The sequence below is a fragment of the Dromiciops gliroides genome, chromosome 5, assembly GCF_019393635.1.
Source record: "Dromiciops gliroides isolate mDroGli1 chromosome 5, mDroGli1.pri, whole genome shotgun sequence".
Classification (NCBI taxonomy): domain Eukaryota; kingdom Metazoa; phylum Chordata; class Mammalia; order Microbiotheria; family Microbiotheriidae; genus Dromiciops; species Dromiciops gliroides.
The window spans coordinates 26,647,623-26,669,514 of NC_057865.1; the positions used below are offsets into that span (position 1 = coordinate 26,647,623).

The 21,892-nt window shown below is 38.1% G+C and overlaps 1 protein-coding gene across 10 annotated transcripts in view; it reads left to right on the plus strand.

Annotated features, from left to right (window-relative positions):
* SLC4A7 (solute carrier family 4 member 7) overlaps positions 1–21,892 on the plus strand; it is a 120,627-nt gene that overhangs the window by 44,772 nt on the left and 53,963 nt on the right. For all 10 annotated transcript variants that reach the window (XM_043969376.1, XM_043969377.1, XM_043969378.1 and 7 more), the window contains exons 2-5: positions 6,244–6,325; positions 17,399–17,545; positions 20,733–20,871; positions 21,554–21,714. In XM_043969376.1, coding sequence (XP_043825311.1) covers positions 6,244–6,325; positions 17,399–17,545; positions 20,733–20,871; positions 21,554–21,714 — 529 coding nt within the window. The remainder of the gene's footprint in view (positions 1–6,243; positions 6,326–17,398; positions 17,546–20,732; positions 20,872–21,553; positions 21,715–21,892) is intronic.

Consider the following 21,892-nt stretch of genomic DNA (forward strand, 5'->3'; position numbering starts at 1 on the left):
TCATGTGTGAATAAATGAGTAGAGTTGATTCTAGAAAAAAAGAATATTAGTAAGCAAATCTAAAACCAAATTCTGGTTTTTCCCCCTTTGTTAGGATTAAATTGTTTCTTGAAGATGAGTATTCAGTAGCAGGATCCCCTAAAGTTAAAAACACTTAAAAACCCATACTTAGGATCTCAGGGTCAGAGGATAGAGTCCCCATTTATTGCTTCCAGATAACTGATCTTTATTTTCCAATTCAAAGAACCAACCAAATGGAACCTAGAAAAGTTTCATCTCATTATGAATAGAAGTATATGAATACCAATCAGACTACCAAAGAATTATTTTATAGGGGTAGAAAAAATAGTAAGGAAATTCATCTGGAAGAACAAAAGGTCAAGAATAGCAAGAGAATCAGTGAAAAAAGGTGAAGGAAGATGGCCTACCACTTCCAGATTTTAAACTATATTACAAAGCAGTAATCATTGAAACACTGTGACACTAGCTAAGAAATACAGTTGTGGGTCAGTGGAATTGTTTAGATACATAGTAGCAAACTATCATAGTAATTTAGTGTTTGATAAACTCAACGAGCCAAGCTTTTGGGATAAGAATTCAGCATTTGACAAAAATTGCTTGGAAAACTGGAAAGCAGTTTTGCAGAAAGTAGGGATAGATCAACATCTTACATGTACCAAGATAGGTAAAAATGGACACACGATTTAGGCATAAAGGGTGATACCATAAGCAGGAGAACATATGCAATATTTTACCTGTCAGATGTATGGATAAGGGAATAGTTTATAACCCCATGTGTGTGTATTTGTGTGATAAGATGGATAATTTTGATTACATGAAATAAAAAAGCTTTTGTATAAATAAAACTAATGCAGCCAAAATTAGAAGGGAAACAGAAAACTAGGGGGAAATTTTACAGCAAGTTCCTCTGAACAAGACCTCAGTTCTCAAATATATTGGGAACTCAACCAATTTTTAAAAAATAAGAGCCATTCCCCAGTTGATATGGACAAGTAGTTTTCAGAGGAAGAAATCAAAGCTATCAATAGTCACATAAAAGTGTTCTAAATCACTCTTGATTAGAGAAATACAAACTAAAACAATTCTGAGATACCACTTTACAACTATTTGATTGACTTAACATGACAGAAGTGGAGAATGACATGTCGAAGGGGATGTAGAAGAATTTTGACACTAATGCATTGTATGTGAATTAGTCCAACCATTCTGGAGAACAGTTTGTAACTATGCCTAGAGGGCTATAAAATTGTACATTCCCTTTAATCCAGCCATACCACTGCTAGGTCTGTATCACAAAGAGATCAAAGAAAAGGGAAAAGGACCTATATGTACAAAAACATTTATAGAAGCCCTTTTTTGTGCTGGCAAAGAATTGGAAATTGAGGGATGCTCATCATTTGGGGAATGGATGAACAAGTTGTGATATATGATTATGGTGGAATTCTATTGTGCAATAAGAAATGACAAGCAGGATGTCTTCAGAAAAAAGCTAGTAAGACTTATATGAACTGATGCAACATAAAGTGAGCAGAACCAGGATATTATACACAGTAACAGCACTATTTGTAAGGATGATCAACTGTGAAAGACTTAGCCACTCTGTTCAAGATAATCATCCGACAGTTTCAAAGGACCCTTGATGAAAAATACTTCCACCTCAAGAGAGAACTGATGAACTCTGAAAGCAGATTGGAGTATGTATTTTTTTAAAACATTCTTTATTGTTATTTTATTTTGGTTGTTTTCTTGTGCAACATGGCTAATATGGAAATATATTTTGAATGACTTCACATGTATAATCAATATCAAATTGCCTTCTCAAAGAGGGGGAAGAGGGAGGGAGAGAATTTAGAACTCAAAATTAAAAAAAAAGATTGTCAAACTTTTTTTACATGTAATTGGGAAATATTTAATGAAATAAAAATAATTCTAAGAGGTTTTTAAAAGTATATAGAACTATACAGTTGTTCAGTTAAGCAACCACTTAATAAATGCTGTGTGTAGGATAGTTCTAGGTTTTGGGGATGCAAAGACAAGAGAATCCTTCTCTTTAAGTATCTTACTTTCTTGCTGGTCCTTGAGAGTAGGGGCTAAGGGTGACAAGTAATAATATACTTATTAATGTACAAGACACCACTATGGGCCCCCCAAGTCTATCTAATAGATCTCATTGCTGAGCAATAACCCAGTCTTCGTTAAAAGACCCTTAGGAGTAAGGAGTCAATTCTCCTGGTGGCTCCTTTGTGGGTAGCTCTGATGGTGAGGCATTCTTCTCTGCAGGAAGCCTACAGTTGTCTCTCTTTATAATTTAGCTAACTTGCTTGTACTTCTGCTCTTTGGTTCTAAAGAGAACATGTACAAGAACTAGACCCAGTACTTGAGATATTTGAGCAGAGCACAGCTGGGACGAGGCAGGGGAAGCATCACCTTTGTAGTTCACTCTCTGCTTCTCATTTAGCCCAAGCCAGGTTTTAGCACCATTTTGATAATCGAGTCAACTAAAGCTCTAAAGATCTTTTTTTCAGGTGAATTACTCTCTAGCCAGGACTGGAGACATATAAGAAGAGAAAGTAGTAAAGGAAAGATGCAGACCATGAGCTTCTGTGGCACAGTTTCTTGTGTGTACAAGGTGCTTTGTAAACATTTTTGATGAATTGATTTGGGGAGAAAACATGCTGAAGTAGAAGTACTGGGAAAGCTCCCAGCTGTTTTCTTCCAAGAATTGCCAGGGAAGAGAAGTCCCAAAGGACTTAGGGTAGGGGGTATAGATCTTCTCATATATGAACTCCATTTTGCCTCCTCAGCCAAATAAAAAACTTGCCTGCCATCTCACAGCCTGACGTGTGGCCCACAGTAGGCTCACATGTGTTGGGTGGGAACCACCCAGGAACCAGGCAGGGAATACCGCACATATTCTATATAACCTGGCAGCAGTGGAAAGTCCAGGCGTGATCTAAGGTCTGGACCCTATCTCTTTGCACTAGTTACTTGTGTGTATGGATTATAACAATTATAATTGGTTATAATGATGACTGTAGACTTCCATAAAAATGGAAGTGTTTTCTAAATGACTAAAGAAAGTTAAAATTATACTGTGTTTTAGAATCACAGAGGGAGGTTCGGCAGATGTTTACAGTTGACTGATAATGGATTTGCAGTGAGTACTTAAATATTTCATAGCCTCCTAAATAAAATCCACAATTACCGAAGAATTCTGCCAAACTCATCCCACAGGGAAAACAAAGCAGATGAAGAAATCTTATTACTGATCAACAAATAGAGAGGGAGCCCATAGAATTGATCTAGTATTTATACTTTGGTGGACAATGTCCTGATCCTAGAATTGGATATTGTAGTAGGAGGTGAGCCCTGGATCACACTTGTAAAATTGTGCAGCACTTGTCTCCAGTCCTTTCTCTGAAACAAAAATCCATCTTTGAAACATTCATAGTCTGTTCTTATGATGCTTTGTGGGTACCAATCACAGAATATTTTAATCTCTGAAGAATCTGAGTATCATAGATGGAAGACTGGAAGGGAGTCCTGATCTTTGTCCCAAGTCAAAATTGAGGATTGTGCAGAAGATAACTGAGCAGCTGATAGTGGTCACAAACAGCCAATGATATATTATATTGGAAGAATTGGGCCCTGGAGGTGACTTAGGAGACTTCGTCCAAAAGACATGGGAAGCAGTGAAATACAGTGAAAAAAGGATTGGTTTTGGACTTAGATTATCTGTTGTATGTCCCTGTGACATGGACCAGTCACTTAATTTCTTGGGTCCTCAATTTTCTAATTGGTAATATGAGGAATGTGTACTGTGGGACTTCTAGGGCCCCTTTTAGCTCTAAATGTATATTAAATATTAAATGTAATCATAGGAGGCAGACAACACGGAGAGTCTGTTCTGTTGATACCTACATAATGTCAAGAGACCTAAAGGAAAGCCCACTGTCCCCGCCCCCAAAGCACTGTTTGACTGAAGAGCTGTGCTAATTGAGACAGTGTGGACTTCTTGTGAACTACACCATTGGAGGGATTCCTCATATAGATGAGATATTACAGATCTGCCTATCAAAACTTGATTTTTCATAAAAAAGAATCACCAGAACATCGTTATCCAAAATGTTATAAAGTAAGAATATTCTGTAGCCTATAAACAACAATTTTGGCATTACTTTTATCCCTTTCAGATCCTTTTGAAGAGGCAGCTATATACCTTTTTTCTTCTTTGTAGTAAGATTTAATTGACCAAAAATGTATTTACTTCTTTTGTTGAGCATAAATGGCAAGAAAATGACAATTGTAGGTTTTAAGTACTTAGTTTTTAGTAGCAAAAATCCTTCTGGTATTTGAACTTTGATTTTCTTTGATAAGGAAAGCAAAACTTTTAAATAGTTGCATTTGGTTGTGAAAATATATTTAATAATATATTTGTGTTGTTTTACATTATATTCCTAAAGTCCTTGTTCTTTTATCTTTATTGCTCTCAGTCAATGAAACATAGAAATATATTAATTAATTTTGATAGGATTTTATGTGTCTTGTCCCCCAGTGTTTGTTTACAAATGTACCTTTCACTTTAATGTGATTACCCGCTCCAGACTGTCACAGAATCACAGACTGCTTGCCAGTATCCCACTTTCCCCACAAATATTTGAACATTTAAGTATTAATTTCAAAGCCTTTTTTTTGACAACTTAAATACTTTTTAACCACAATCTACTCTAGATGGGCTTAGTATTACCTTTGAATGAGAGGACTTAAGTAGCCAAAAAGAAAAAATAGAGAGCTCCTTGATGGCTTAAGGTACTCCTCCACTCCTCCTACCTCACATTTGATTTTAATATACTAAGTTCTGGTAGAAACCTTTTTGTTTTCTAAGGAAGCGAATACTACTATGCTGGGCATCATAATAGTCATGAATTTAGAGAAGAGCTTAGACCCTTTTATTCCAAATCCACTGCTTTCCCCACTGAGCTATACTGCCTCTTTAATAGAATCACTTCTTTTTGCTTTGGTTAATTTTTTTTAATTGTAGAAGAAAACTTTCTTTCCATGAAGCTTCCTGCTTTCTCCCCTCCACTCCCCATCCATGTCTGCCCATCTTTCATGACTCGTCCTTCCATAACTTTGCCATGGTGATCTACCCAATATACTGGAAGCCTTTGTCACTTTTTCCTTGTTCAAGCATCTAGTTTGACTAATGTCTCCACTTTAGTGTTTGGCCTATAGGAGGAGGAGGTTGGAGTGTTCTAGGGCAAATCACCTTTTTTGGTACTGATGAGAATGTCATGATCAAGCACTGCCCTCTCTCATGGCCTACCTCTGCTCCGCTCCTTTTATAATCTGTTTTCTTATGAGCAGGCCTAATTATCCATTCACATATTCTCCCCCTCCCCCCAACTTTACTGTACTTTCCGAGTTCTTTTCCCTTCTCACCCAAATTACCTTTTTCCCCCAGTTAACATTTGCTTAGGTCCAGTTTCCTGTCCTGTTACCTTAAGACCTGGTTCCTTTGCAAAAGTAACTAATCTTGTCCTAATGCTTTCCTTTTACTTTACTACTTAAAGGCTGTGTGATGTTGATTGTTTGAGTACTTTTTCTGTCTATGGACATCATGATATAATTGCTTTATGCCTTAATGTCTTACTGGTTTCTCAAGTTAATATAATTCTTGTGCTTGCCAAAAAATCACTGATGATGAAGGGGCTTAGCTAAGCTGGACATTAGCTGACTGAGGCCTGTCCCTGAAGTTTTTCCACTGTAGTACAAGGTGTTTTTTTTGGGGGGGGGGGCAGGGCAATGGGGGTTAAGTGACTTGCCCAGGGTCACACAGCTAGTAAGTATCAAAGTCTGAGGCCGGATTTGAACTTAGGTCCTCCTGAATCCAGGGCCAGTGCTTTATCCACTTCGCCACCTAGTTGCCCCCTTAGTAGAAATTTTTACTTCACTGGTTTAGCCTTTGAGAATCCTTTTGTGAAAGAAATAGTTTTTTCCTGTGGATTTTCAGAAGTACATATCATACATGTGTAATACCTACTTTTTTATGTGTTTGGCCATGAAAAGAACTCCATTCCCTGTTTTAATGAAGTAACCCAGGATTTCCAGTTCCCTGGACATTGGTACCATCTCATACTCCTTTCCTCACATTTCCCCCCCCCCCCCCCCCCCCGCCAAATACATGAATGAATGAATGACTGATTGGCTTTTTGTTTTTAGGGTCCTGATGAAGAAGCAGTTGTGGATCTTGGAAAAACCAGTTCAACCATTAACACCAAATTTGAAAAGGAAGAACTAGAAAGTAAGTACTTGAACATATGTCTGTAATGTAGTATAAACCTATGTCTGATTGTTCCTAATAAGTATGACTTTTTGAATTCATATATTTATTGAAGAACATGGCCTATGTATCAGAATTCTCGCTTTTCTATATAAAATCCCATTTTAAAATATTCAGGCTATCTTTCAGATGTCACAGACATACAGCAATTTTAGAATCTTGGAATTAGAAAATTTGGGGGCTTAGCTTAAAGTCAGGATGAAAAAAGTCAGGAACAGGCAATTGTCCAATTTTTTTGCTTCTGATAAAAAAAAAATAAGATTCTAGATTTAGATCTAGAAGGGATCCTGGAAATTGTCTAGTCTTTCCTTCTTAGTGTACAGATCAGGTCGCTGAAGTCCGCTTGTCATATTCCTCATCAATCTATTTCACCCTTACTAAATAGTTGTGCTTGACTCCAGAGACCTGTGGTTTCCTTAGCATTGCTATGCCCTTCTCCAGTGAGGCTGCAGCTGCTTCTGGGTCTTAGGAGCCTTCGATGAGGTGGCTAAAAACATGTCTTAAACAGATGGTTGGTCTTGTGGTGATGAGCCTCTTTGAACTCATTAACAGTCATGGATGGAGGTTGTACTTAAAGTATTTTGTGCTTAGCACGACCTTCAAGAAACCAGTGTCACTTGTATTCTAAAATAGGACCAGGGGTTTATGAAGAAATTAGATATAATCTAGAGGCATAGTATCAGATTAACATACTATTTAAAGTGGTAAGTTATCATTAAGCAATCAATTTGTAGCAATTTTATCCTTCAAATTCTTTAATAACTCAGGTGCATAAGAAAGGATTATAGATTTAGAACTAGGAGGGACATGAAAAGTTATCTAGTCCAACTCTGTCACTTTACAGATAAAGAAACTGAGACCCAGGCAGGCTAAGTGATATACTGAAGACAAGAAGACAGAGCAAGGATTTGAAAACTTGTCCTCTTGTTTTTCCAGAGATTGAAATTTTTTTTTAAACTGGAATTCACTAGGTAATGTCTTGTGTCTCTGTTCCTCTGGCTGTAATAATGAAACATTATCCTTTGGCATGGCTGCTGGGTTTTGGGTTTTTGTTTGTTTGTTTTTTGGACTGGTTGTTTTGTTTAAAGCTTTTACTTGGTGTAGTTCCACTCTGACCGTCAGGCTTTGAACATTGGGGGTCTTTTTCACCCATGTCATTCACTGGTTGTTTGTGGGTTTGTATGTCAAAGGGACTATGGGAATTCTTTCTAGAGCTCCTCAAGAATGCCTGAAATGAACCAATCATTCTGTTTTTTAAAGACCCAGCTCTTTCTCCTTGTCTACTGAAGGTATCTTAATTATTTAGTTCTCAGAAATGTGGAAATGTGAAAATGTGTTTGTAAGAAAGAAGCCTTTCTTTGATAGCTAGAATGCCACTGATGTCATGGTAAATGACTACTTAGGTTGGTGTGCTAAGTAGAGAGCTGGGCCTGGAGTCAAGAAGATCAGAATTCAAATCCAGCATTAGGTACTCACTAGCTGTGATTAGCTGGGCAAGTCATTGTACTTTTCTCTGCCTCAGTTTCCTCAATTGTAAAGCAGGGAAAATGATAACACCTACCTCCCAGAGTTGTTGTGAGGATCAAATGAGAAAACTGCAGATTTCTTAGGACAGTGCCTGGCATATAGGTACTATATAAATGTTAGCTTTTGTTGTTCTTATTAAGTATGATTCTCAGCGCTACCTCAAAAAATTGTTGGCATATTTGAACGACTGGCATGAACCTTAACTACCTCCTGGAAGCTTATGTTTTAGTTTAGGTCCCAAACCCCAAAGCATAGCACCTAAATTTTCTTGGTAAGAATTTTAGTTTTCATAACTATAATATATTTTACTTTCCTCAGTCCATAAAGATGAGTCTTTTGTCCTCTAGTGCAGGCTTGTACAGGGCTCACTTCTAAAAAGAGATCTGCTTTTTGTGGAAGGACAGAACAGAAATCAGGGACCTCCTTTCTTGACTCCCCTTGGTACTCGTTGGTTCTTTAGTCTTGCACGTCTCCATTGGTCATATTAAACATGGTGCTGAATTTGGAAAGTGAAAGAAAGGTACGGGGAGACTCAAGGGTAAACAAAAGAGCAGCCACAACAGGTACTTTTGCCTTGTAGAAACAGCCTTGGATTCACAGAGTCTGGGTTTGACTTTCTATGTTGTTGATAAGACCTGGCACGAGGCATCTTCTGTGCTCAGTTTCTCATCTGTGAAATAAAAGGTTTGGAATATATGATCTCTAAGGTCTCTTTCAGTTTTAAACTCTATGATCCTGTGTTTTATGATGTTTAAAAAGTTCTAGTGGGGCAGCTAGGTGGCGCAGTGGATAGAGCACCGGCCTGGAGTCAGGAGGACCTGAGTTCAAATCCAGCCTCAGACACTTGACACTTACTAGCTGTGTGACCCTGGGCAAGTCACTTAACCCCAATTGCCTCACTTAAAAAAAAAAAGTTCTAGAGACATAATTTCTAGTAGTTTAATCATTTAATTAATAATGCCAGCATGTTTATTAATCAAAGGATTGCCATTTGGCCATTTCTCTTTTAGACCAAAGACTCCACATGGTAGCTTCATGGTTTATATGCTCTTGGAATAGTACGTGTTCCTGAGGGTGGCCATCAACTTTGATGGGTTAACAGTTAACAAGAAAATAAGTATTATAATTAGAGTCTGGCCTTTATTACAATGAGGTTCTTGGAGTGACATCATATAAGAGACTATCCCTATATCTAGACTACCTCCAGTCTCAGGCATTCTATTCAATGTATTTATCCCCACCCAAACCTGAGTGGGGTCTGAACAAGATTGTTGAGAAAGCCAATTCAGTCTCATCAGTAATGTCCTTCAAGAGACTGAACTTTTGAAATCAGGACTTTAGAAAAAGGGGGGACTCTGGATCTCCCCAAATCATTGGTTGCTAATGCTCATTTCTCTCAGCTTGAAAAATAAAGAAAAGAGGTTGGGTGGGGGGAGGATTTTCAGTGGTTGGCTTTATATTTTTTATTTATTTTTTGTCGATGATAAATGTATAGGGTTTCCTTTAATCATACTGCTTTAGATTTATAAATGTTGAAACCATTAGAATTTATATTGAAACACCACAACCCTGCCAGAAGGTGTCCAGAAAGTATTGTGACAAGTTTTGGACTAGAAAATGAAGCCATTAAATATCAGGTGGTGTTTTAATGTTAATGATGGTGGAAGTGACGAACATTAGAAGAGAGATCTGGAAAGAAAAGAGCTGGAGGTTGGCATTTATTTGGTTTCAAAAGAGAGTGATGGCCCATGCCTAACAAGGAATGGCCATGTGTTTGCCTGACATCACCACATATCTCATGGAGAACTTTAAACCTAATGGGAAGTGAGAGGGAGAAAGCTGCTGACAGAGATCCTCTAAGCATGATAAGGCAGCATGGAAAGAAGAGCTGGATTCTGAGACAGAATTGAAGCAATGAGCCAGAAGTAAAATGTCTGTGCTGAACAGCAAGTTTACTGAGTGATCGGGTGAATGAGAGAAACCAAGCCCCAGAGGACCCATGACCCTTGGGATTTGGTGGAAGAGGACCCATGACTGAAATATGGCTTTGGAAGGCCAGGCGTTAGGAAAAGAGAAAGTATTGAAAAGGGGAGGGAGGCAGGGAAGTAAGTAGTATTGATAGTCAGAAAATAACTTGTGAAGAAATTGAGGATCAGGGTGAAGGAGGGGTGCAATGGAGCAGTGAGTAGGGTGAGTAGAGCACCTAGAGGGGTCCCCAGGCTCCTTTAAGGAAGTCCTCAAGGTAAAAATTATTTTTATGGTAATACTTGGATGTTTTAATTTCTAATATTGTAAATATTGATAGACATAAGACACACAAGCAAAAGCTCTTTGGGGAGTCATCAGTAATTTTTAAGAGTGTGAAGGGGTCCTGAGACCAAAAAAATTGAGAATGTTCCTAGAAGAGCCTTTGGAGACACCCGAGTTGTGGCAGACCAAAAAGTATGTTGTTATTGGAGTGAACTATAGGCTGCCTGAACCGGAAGAGAAAATAGAGAACTTAGGAGGTACAATATTGGTAATGCTGGGGGCCTTTAGTTATCTAGAAATCTGTAAAGCAGTCTTTCTGCCTAGAGCAGTGCAGTTAATAATTTCTTGACAATTTCATACTTCAAAAATCATAGAAGCCACAGAGGGAAAATTCTTTTTCTGGACCTAATTCAGTTATTCAGTGAGTATTCATTAAGCATTAACTATGTGCAAGGCACTGGAAATAAAAAAGAGTTTCACAAGAGTGAAAAGTGTTTTCCCTTAAGGAGTTTATATTTTATTGGGGTAAATAATATACATAGATATAAATATGACAGGGTCAACTTTGGCCTCTACTACCAGGTGTCCCAGTTTGTTACATTTCATCCCTCTTTCAGGGTTCTCCTGTTCCCCGAAGAGGACTGAGAGAGTGTCTAGGCTCTTTACCACTGGCTTCAGTCCCCACCAGTGGTGTTTTTCTCAGTTTTAGGGGCCCCTGCACCCCAGTTCCATTTAACCACTTAATAGTTAATTAGCTTTTTTTTTTTGGTGGGGCAATGAAGGTTAAGTGACTTACCCAAGGTCACACAGCTAGTAAGTGTCAAGTGTGTGAGGTCAAATTTGAATTCGGGTCCTCCTGAATCCAGGGCCAGTGCTTTATCTGCTGCACCACCTAGCTGCCTCCACATTTAGCTTTTTTTTTTTTTTAAACAAAGGGATATTTAATCCAAAGCTTTAAGGAAGAACAAACATACAGAAGTTCCTCCCAGTAGCAGGCTGGTGGAGAGGAAATAATTTCCCATGTATTACCTTAGTCTCTGGAGAGGGGAAGGGATTTGGCTTCACAGTTTAGCTTAGTTCTTTTATAGCATGGTGCTACCACATTCCAAATCTCAAACTCCTGTTGGGCTCGAGTCCTAGGCACCCTATCTTCTCACGGTTTTTCTTCTGGGGCAGGCTATAACGTCCAGCCTGGCATCTTTTCTCCAAAGTTGCTTTGGCTCCCATACTTAGACCTAGAATTGAAAAAGGATGAACAAAACAGACCAAAACAAAATTCCAAACCTTGGGGCCTCAGGGTAAGAGGTGGGGGAAGAAGGGAAAGTAGCGGTTTCCCCATGCATAGCTAGTTCATGGCACCCTTGCTGTAGGTGAACATGACCTTTTCCCTCCATGGGCTCTGTGAGGTATGAAACCAATCAAAAGAGGCTGTTTCTACCATTCTGTTAGAGGAGTGTAGAATATCTTCTCCTTGGTATCTCTCCTGTTGCTCCCTCCATGTTAGGTGATCTGGGTAGGCTCCAGATGCTTATATAATCTGGTTACATAAGTATATGCAAAACAAGTACAATGGAGCAGGTGCTAAGAAATGGGGGAATCATGTACAAGAGCCAAACTTGGAAGGCCATTAGGCATTCTGAGAAGTTGAAGTGTAGAAGGCGTTTGTTCCAGGGATGGGGAAGTTTGTATCAAGGCATGGAGAGAGGAGCTAGGAATGCCATAGGAGGAACAGCGGGCCCATTTGGCTGGTTCTCCAAAACAAGAAGGTTGCTGTGGTGAAAATGATGGGATCTTTCTAGCTTAGTATCTACAACAGCCAAGGGGAGGGAAGGGGGAATGGTCTTAGAGGCAGCCTAAGTTTTGGGAGAGCTGATGGCAGAGAGTTTAGAGGTGGTAGGATGCCATGGTACAAAATTCCACAGGATCAAGACTATTTCAGGGATGACACTCTGAAAAGAAGGCACAGATCTGAGTCATTCACGAACAGTGTGGTAGAAGGCCTCTGGTAGCTTTATGGGGCAGCCCAGGGTCTGGGCTCACATTCTCACCAGTGACTTGGATAGAATATACGTAGCATGCTCATCAGATCTGCGGATGACAGAAAGCTGAGAGATGTAGCTAAAGCACGTGATGACAACCTTGGACACTGTAGATCCCCCTCCTCCTTCTCTCTCTCTCTTCTATGTTTTTGGGACATCCCTTTCCTCCTGTCTCTCTGACCACACTCCTTCTGTGCCTTCTTGGCCGGATCCTTCTCTAACTGTAGGTGTGCCTCAGGGCTCTGTCCTGGGCCCTCTTCTCTTCTTCCTCTCTGTTATTTCACTAGGTGAGCTCATCAACTCCAAAACAGATCTCGTCATCTTTCTCCCTAAAGTCCCCTTACCTCCTACCTGGAGAGAGCACCACCATCTTTGAGTCCTTCTGGCTCACTTCTTACTCTCACTCCACATGTTCAAGCTGTTGCCAAGAGCCTGTGCATTTCACCTCTGCAACATCTCTCAAGTTCATCCCTTTGTCTTCTCTGACACTGCTGCTGTCCTGGTGCAGGCCCTCATCCCCTCATATCTGGACTGTCATAATAGTTAGTGCTGGGTCTGCCTGCCTCCAGTCTCTCCCTGCTCAGTGTGTCCTCCACTCAGCCACCAAAGGGATTTTCCTCAAGCACAAGTCTGATCGTGTCACTCTTCCTATTCAGTGAACTTCATTGGCTTCCTTTTGTCTCCAGCACCAAATACAAAACGCTGTTTGTCACTCAAAGTCCTTCATAAACTAGCCCTCTCCTGCCTTTGCAACCATCTATATTCCCACCCCCTACATATGCTTTTCAGTCCAGTGACACTGTTCCATGAATAAGACTCCGTCTCTAGGCTTCCTCTCCTCCTTCCTCTCCAATTACTGACCTTCCTGTCTTCTTCTTCTTTTTTTTTTTTAACCTATAAGGTATTTTATTTTTTTCCATTACATGTAAAGATAGTTCTCAACTTTTGTTTATACAAGCTTTACAATTTCAGATTTTTTTCCCTCCCTCCCCTCCCTCCCCCCTCCCCTAGACAGCAGGTAATCTAATATAGGTTATATCTATATATCTATATACATCTATATATATATATATACACACACACACACATATATATACACACACATATATATACATACACATAATAACATTGATCCTATTTCTGCATTAATCCTGTTACAAGAGAAAAAATCAGAGCAGTGATGCAAAACCTCAAAATAGAAAAAAAAAAAACCAACAGCACCCAAAACAAAAGAAATAGTATGGTTCAATCAGCATTTATACTCCACAGTTCTTTCTTTCTTTTTTTTTTTTCTTGGATTTGGAGATCCTCTTCTATCATGAGTTCCCTGTAACTCTTCTGTACCATTGCATTGGTGAGAAGAATATAGTCTCCCTGTCTTCTTTTAAGCCCTGGCTAAAATCCCACTTTCTACCGAGAAGCCTTCCGTAACCCCCTTTCTAGTACCTTCCCTCTGTTACTCATTTCCTGTTGTCTACAGAGCTTGTTTGTACATATTTGTTTGCTTGTGTTGTTCATTAGATTGTGAGATTCTTGAGGACTCTTTCTGTTTCTTTCCCACTTAGTGTAGTGCCTTGCTTAAAGTAAGCACTTAATGAATGTTTATTAACTGACCATGGTCCAAAAGGATCGTGATAGCTTAGAGAAATGGGCTGAATCCTGTATGATGAAATTCAATACGGGTAAGGTAAAGGCTTACATTTGGGTGGAGGACGTATGGATAGATAGGAATTCTGAAAAAGATCTGAGTGTTTTTGTGGACTGCAAGCTCAGTAAAAGTCAATGTGATGCAGCAAGCAGAAAAGCCACTGAAATCTTGGGCTGCATTTAGAGGAGCAGAGTTTCTAGGAATGGGGAGGTGGTAGTTATACAATCCTCAGTCTGTTCTGGGCACCTCAATTTAGGAAGGACATTAATAAACTAGAGAGAGTCCAGAGGAAGGCAGTCAGGATGATGAAGGGCCTTGAGTCCATGTGATGTAAAGATGGGTGGAAAGAACTGGGGTTATTTAATCTGTGGAAGAGAAAACTCAGAGGGAAGCTGAGAGTTACCTTTGACCGTCGGAAGGACTGCTAAGATTAGTCTTGTTCTATTTGGCCCTGAAGGGCAGAAGGATGTAGAGGTTTTAAAAAAGCAGCTTAAGGGGCAGCTAGATGGCGCATTTAAGCTTGATATCAGGAAGACTCTTGTTAGCCATTAGAGCAGGCCAGAAGTGGAATAGACTGCTCCAGAGGTGGTGAATTCTTTTCCTCCTTGGCACTCTTCAAGTACATGGATGTTCTTACTCTGTTAGCATCTGCCTCCCCTGTTTCAAGCCATCCATTTCATCTTTTTTTATAGCCATTAATGTGTCTCTCTAGTGTTGTAATATTGTAATTGACTTGTAATACTGATTCTTCCTAGATTGTGCTCTTCCATGAATATAAGCTATATAGCAACCCCAGAAAGATGTTTTTTAAAAGTGGGCTTTTTTCTATGTCATTCCAATTAAATTACCAAAAAAATGATTTTATTGAGCTAGAAAAATAATAGCCAAACTCATTTGGAAGAACAAAGGTCAAGAATGTCAAAGTAATTAATGGAAAAAAATGTAAAGGAAAGAGGCTTAGTAGTATCAGATCCTAAACTATATTATAGAGTAATTATCAAAACTGTCTGGCACTGGTTAAGAAATAGAAGGCTACATCATTTAAAAAGAATATACAGTTCACAATAGTAAATGTTTACAATGAACTTGTATTTGACAAATGTCAAGATTTAAGTTTTTGGGATAAAAGTTAACTATTTGGTAAAAATTGTTGGGAAAAATGAAAAAAAAGTCTGGCATAAATTGGGTATAGATCACTAATATCTTACACCATTTACTAAGATAAGATCAAAATGGATACATAACCTAGATATAAAGGGAGCTATGAAAAATTTAGAAGAACATGGAACATCTCATTTATCAGACTTATGGATTGCAAGGGGCTAAAATTGTAGCTAGTCTGTCTAAAATATCTAATGAGTGGTCGCCAATAAATAAATAAAAATAAATAAAAAGCTTTAGCAAGAGTTAGACTTTTAAGCATTTATTAAGGAGAATAAGAATTTGGTGAAGAGAGAGGCCTAGATTCATCCATCTATCAAAGGGAGAGCACATCTTTTGCTCCGCTCTCCACCAGTCAGCCTTGCCCCCTCTTCCTCCCACAAGTCACTTCCTGACTCCAAAGAAAAGCCACATGTCTTGCCCTCAGGTGCCTTCTCCTCATGGCAGAGCTTTCCTACAGTAAGTCTCCAGCAGGTGGCGTCATTTCAATCATTACAGGATAGGAGAAGAATTTATGAATAAACAAGAGATAGCATTGTGAGATGTAAAGTAAATGTGTTAAATTAAAAAAAATTTTTTTTTACAAATAAAACCAATATAGTCAAAATTAGAAGAAAAGCAGAAAACTGGGGGAAAATTTTATAGACAGCTTCTTGGATAAAGAACTCATTGCAAATATATAGAAAACTGTCAAATTTATAAGAATATGAGTTATTCCCCAATTAATAGTCAAAGGATTTGAACAGACAGCTTTTCAATGAAGAAATCAAAACTGCAGGTATATGAAAAAGTATTCTAAATCATTATTGATTAAAGAATTACAAATTAAAACAACTTTGAGATATCTTTTCATACTTTTCAGATTGGCTAAAATGATAGAAGGGGAAAATGACAAATATTGGAGATGTGGAAAAATTGGGACACTAATGCATTGTTGGTAGAACCATGACCTCATCAGCCATTTTGGAGAGTAATCTGGAATCAGTCCCAAAGAATTAAAAAACTGTTTATACCCTTTTACCCATCAATGCCACTATTAGTTCTGTTTCCCAGGGCAATCAGGGAAAAAATAAAAGAACCTATAAAAAGTAAAAGAAATATATAAATATAGAATAAAATAAAATAAAAATATAAAATAGCTCTCTTTTTGTTGGCAAAGAGGAGGAAATTGAGGAGATGTTCATCAATTGGGGACAACTCATAAACAAGTTGAAATATTTGATTGTGATGTAATACTGCTATACTGTAAGAAATTATGAGCAGGTTGGTTCTAGAAAAATATAGAAAGACTTGTGCAAAATAATGAAAAGTGAAATGAGCACAACCAAGAAAACACTGTATATAGTAACAGCAATATTTTTCAAAGAACAACTGTGAATGACTAAGTTATTCTGAGCATTATACTCAAATCATCCATAAAGGACCTATGAAGGAAGATGCTGTCCACTTTCAGAGAAAGAACTGATAGAGGTATACATAATATGATTTCACATATACGTATTATGCATATACACATACATCCATGCGCGCACACATATACATACATATATACAGGGTGGGCCAAAAGTTGTGATGTTTTAATAACTTTTTGAAAATTATTTTTTCTTTATTTTTTACCATTTATAAGATTTTATGTTATGTAAATTCCTTTCCTATATATACTGTATATATGGTATTGTAAATTAGAAACAAAAAATAAAGGTGTTAGTAAATATTGAAACCTATTCATGACTTTTGGCCCATCTTGTACATACATACATATACAGATATAATTTGTGTCACATGGTGGCCTAGACAGCTAGGACTGTTGTACACAAGGCGCACATTCTCAGTGAGATAGAAAGTTACCTACAAGGAAACATTGGTAAAATGTTGGTACATTGGTAAAATCATAGAATTGGTTAAAAAATCTTAAGTTAAAGTATTAATCTAGGTGATCTCAAAGTCCCTAAATGAAGTATAAGAAAATTTATTGGTTCTATGAAATTTGTTTTGAAGTATCTTTAGAAACTTCAAGAAACATCCATTTTTCTTTTCAAACTGAATTCGGTTTATTTTTATTCTATGCATTAATACACTTCCTTTTAAAGCTCTTGGCTAGGTAAAGTTGGCCACTCAGTAGATTGTACATATAATTTAAGAAATGCTCAAAATGTTGCTGCCTCAGACCCCCAAATAGGTTTATTAAGCTTTCCTTTGTTTTCTTTTTTAATGTTTTTGTTTTCATTAAGAGTATCATTCTCTTTGAGCCACAAAGAAAAAAGGAGTAAATGAAGCAAGCATTTTTGTACTTGGTTTATGTCTTGTGGCAACTGAATAGTTTGCATTTGGAACAAATTCTGCTATATCATTGTATGTATTTACAGTTATAAAACCTCTAATTCATCTTTTGGTGCTTTTTAAAAATAGGCCATCGAGCTGTGTATATTGGTGTACATGTCCCTTTTAGTAAAGAAAGTCGTCGACGCCATAGACATCGTGGGCACAAGCATCACCATCGAAGAAGAAAAGACAAAGAATCAGATAAGGAAGATGGCCGTGAATCTCCTTCTTATGGTGAGAAGGGTGGGAATACGCTTGAGGAGAGTTAGTTTTAAGATGGATAGAGATGAGGTTAGGAGTCGGAATAGAGGAATGAAGGAATTTGTGCCTTGGTTATTGAGATAGAGACGGAATCAGTTTGTTAGGGTTCAGTGGGAGGGGGCCAGGGTTTCCTGTATTGGATTGGAGGAGAAATATTAGAGGTAGGTGCAATTCTTAATTTTGTTTGATGCTTTTATTTGATGGTCTTAAGAGACAAAAAAAATCATTACCCTCTGACACTTACTGTCTTTTTGTTGGTCTCTGTGTTCTTTTTAAAGCCAGTAGTTGTTTTTTTTTCTAAATCACCTATTATACACAGGTGCCCCAGGTATTTTTTAAGTGACCATCAGTTTCTCTTACTTTTTCTCTCATGAGCATGTCTAAATTCAGTGTAGGGAATTTGTCTGGGTATCCCATCCTGGATGCAGATTAATCTACCCTCAGTAGCATTTTCAAACCCTTGAGTTCCTCCTGAGACACTTGATAAGGCAAGTTCTTAGTGAAGAGCATCCACACATCTGGATTTGACTTGTTTTCCTTTGCTCTTTCCAGTTTCATTTCAGTCAGGAATATCTGAGCCATTGAATTCCAGAATTTTTCCCATGTACTTAGCAGATTGAAATTCCATATAATTCAACTTCCTAGTAGCTTAAAACATCATTTATACTGGTTTTTAGTTCAGAAGCATCCCCCCCCCCCGCTTTTTAAATGAACATTTTTATTTAAAGTTTTGAGTCCCAAATTCTATCCCTCTCTACCCCTTCCTCCCCCAGGTGGTAAGCAATCAAATATAGAATTGAACATGTGGAACATGTGCAATTATATAAAACATTTCCATATTAGTCATTTTGTATAAGAATTGAATAAAAGAAAGTGAAAAATAGCATACTTCAGTGTATGTTCAGTTAATATCATTTCTTTCTCAGGAGGTAGATAGTATAGAAATAGTTTTTTTAAGATTTATTTTTTATTTTCTTTTATTTTTTCCTCTGGGAAAATTAATTGAAATTTAATCCAGCAACATTAAAATGGACAAACTTGGCTTCAAAGAGTCATAGGAAAATATGACTTATTTTCTTTGTTTGGTAAGGGGCTTGAGAATATGAAATATTGTTAAATTTATTGAAATGTTTCCCCCACTTTTAAAAATATTAATAGTATTTTATTTTTTCCAATTCCACGTAAAGATAGTTTTCAGCATTCATTTTTGTTTTTGTGGGCCAATAGGGATTAAGTGACTTGCCCAGGGTCACACAGCTAGTGAGTGTCTAGTATCTGAGGCCAGATTTGATCTCAGGTCCTCCTGAATCCAGGGCTGGTGCTTTATCCACTGTGCCACCTAGCTGGGCCCTCAACATTTGTTTTTATAATATTTTGAGTTCCAAATTTTTCTCCCTTCCTTTCCCTTCGTCCTCCCCGAAGCAGTTTTTTTGCAGTTTAAGTTTACCAGCAAAGAGATTAAACAATTCTAGATGGTGTCACTTCCAATTTGTTTCTTGGCATTCGGGGCTTTCTTTTGGCCCATTTTATTTTTCTTCTTTCCAAGTGTTTCTTTGACTGGCATTTCCTCTTCATTTCTCCTAATTGTGGCACTTGGATAGCTTAATTTTGCAAGAGTAGTCTTTCCATTGGCAAATTGTTATCTATAGCTTTCTCTTTAGCATTGTCTTCATTTTCTTCCTTCTCACTATCCTCAAGAGTCAGAGGCAAAGAAGCCTGTCTTTGTTTCCATTTTTAGATCCTTTGGGTGACTTCATTGGCATTAGATTTCTTGGCCTGTTTTTGATATTTTCGCATTCCTGAGGGTGCTAGTTCTTCAGGCAGGAGTGGTCATCTTCTTCCTTGGTGTGATAACAGCTTTGGCTAGGAAATCGCTGTATTCACTGGGAAAACTGTCTTTCTGGGAGTCACAACTGCTTTCTTGGCAGAAGTGGTGGCAACAGTAGCTATTTTGGCTAGTGAAACTGTCTTTGCTGGTATAATCACAGGCTTTTTGCTTGTGTTCTGGAGAACCACAACCTCTTCTCTAGCTGACGTGGTCACACCCTCCCTCACTGCCTTCTGTCTCCTTTGGGGGAGAAGCCATTTTCTTTGGCTTACCTTGACTTCACACCCTTACTAGCTTTTTCAGAGTGGTGGTGTGTGATTACGGGATGGAGGGTTCAGAACAAAGAGCAGGGTCCCAGGAACTATCAATAGGTCAAGCCCCCTTTGTGGGCAGAGACCAAGAGAAAAATACTGAGCCAGCCCCTGCCTTTCCTCCTATTTCTTTTACAGGTAGCAGCTTTTAAGCTTCCTTTAACTTAATAACGGGGGGAAAGCCCTAAAGTTTCTCTTTCTAAAAATAGGAATGTAAAGAATTAATTGTTATTTGAGGTTTTTATGACCCCATGTTTTGGCTAGAATTTAAAAAAACCCAGTGCCTCTGCAAATGGCACGGTTCTCCACCCACTGGTTGTAGCCGTTGCCATGGTGCTGGCACCTCACCTCATCACCACTCACAGATGCCTACATGGGCCTGGCAAAATTATAATGACCATAAGCCCAGTGAGGGCAGTCATGTGACTGTCAGAGTGGCCAGCCAACTGGCTTGGGGCTGTGTGTGGTCAGCCTGGGGTCTGCTGGGAAGAAGGGAGGTTTTTCGCCATTCTAGCTCGAAGCTGGAAGGCGACAGGACGCTGCTGTGTGTTCTCAGCTGATTCCTGGGTGGTGGTGTGATTCAGGTTGTATTATTTCACTTTCCCCATTTTATTTCCTTTCCCTTAATCCTACTGATCCTGTTTGTGTGTGTCTGTTTTTTTTTTTTTAAGTTCGTTCTTGTTAAATAAATCCTGCTCTGTGTTGAGGGAGGCTGTCAGTCTCCTTCCTTGCCCCAATATTGTGGCAAGCCGCCTAACTAACACTCCCCAATTAAAAATTGGTCCCTACAGGAATGTGTCTTGTGATTTTTTTCCCCTCATTTAATGATGTTCATTTCCTCTAGGATTCTTTTATAAACATTGGCTTTAAAATATACATTAGCTTAAAATAAGCTTAAAATGGAATATATGTGTTTGTATTAAAAACTTAATGAAAACAATCAAGAAACTTAAAGGCAATACATCTTTCAACAGTTTGGAGAAAATTTTAGTTTACTGTTTTCAAATTGTCTTTTGTTCAGACACACCATCCCAGCGTGTCCAGTTTATCCTTGGTACTGAAGATGATGATGAAGAACACATTCCCCATGATCTCTTCACTGAAATGGATGAACTTTGTTATAGGGATGGTGAAGAATATGAATGGAAAGAAACTGCTAGGTAATTATCCTTAGTTCTCTTGTCATTCTACTTTTGGCTCCTAAGTAGGGCATTAATTTTTTTCATTTACAGCTCTGAAAATTGTTTCTTTAATTTTAGGTTCTTCCTAATTTTTGTCTTTATGCCTCCATGTTTCCATAGAGCATGAGAAAATCATAGAATGCATTGTTGTAGTCCCTTTTTTGTGTGTATGAAGCAATGAGAGTTAAGTGACTTGCCCAGGGTCATACAGCTATTAAGTGTCAAGTGTCTGAGGCTGGATTTGAACTCAGGTCCTCCTGAATCTAGGGCTGGTGCTTTATCCACTGTGCCACCTAGCTGCCTTGCATTGCTGTATTCCTAAAATTTTATAGTTAACAAAATGAAACTGAGAAAGTGAAGCATGCTGATTACTGAGGTAATATATGTGAAGTATTTTGCAAATCTTAAAAATACTATATAAATATAAACTACCATAATCATTTTGTGGACTCGCCTCATTTTATTTTGGATATGTATTGACCTCCATGCCTGAATATTTAGGTAGACCCTATTAATATGACTAGTAGTATGGAAAAAAAAGGATGAATTGAAGCTTGCTTTAGTTATTTCTGAGTGGAAAGGCATATGCTTACTTTGATATTTGTCCTTTTTCTGTGTAAAAGACAGTGCTCAGGATCACAGTGTAAATGATGCTTTTCAGGTGGCTAAAATTTGAAGAGGATGTTGAAGATGGCGGAGATCGATGGAGCAAACCTTATGTGGCAACCTTGTCTTTGCACAGTCTGTTTGAGCTGAGGAGCTGCATCCTGAATGGAACTGTTATGCTGGACATGAGAGCAAGCACTCTGGATGAAATAGCAGGTTGTAGAATTGTTTCGGTGTGAATTATGTTGGAATCAATTATTCATTTTTATATTATAGGAAAGCATATATGTGCCTATTTGTAAATTCTATTTTCATTTTATGGCAAGGAGATTTGTAGCTATTAAAATAAGTCCAAATGAAAATTCCCATAATTGATTGTCATAATGAATCTGAT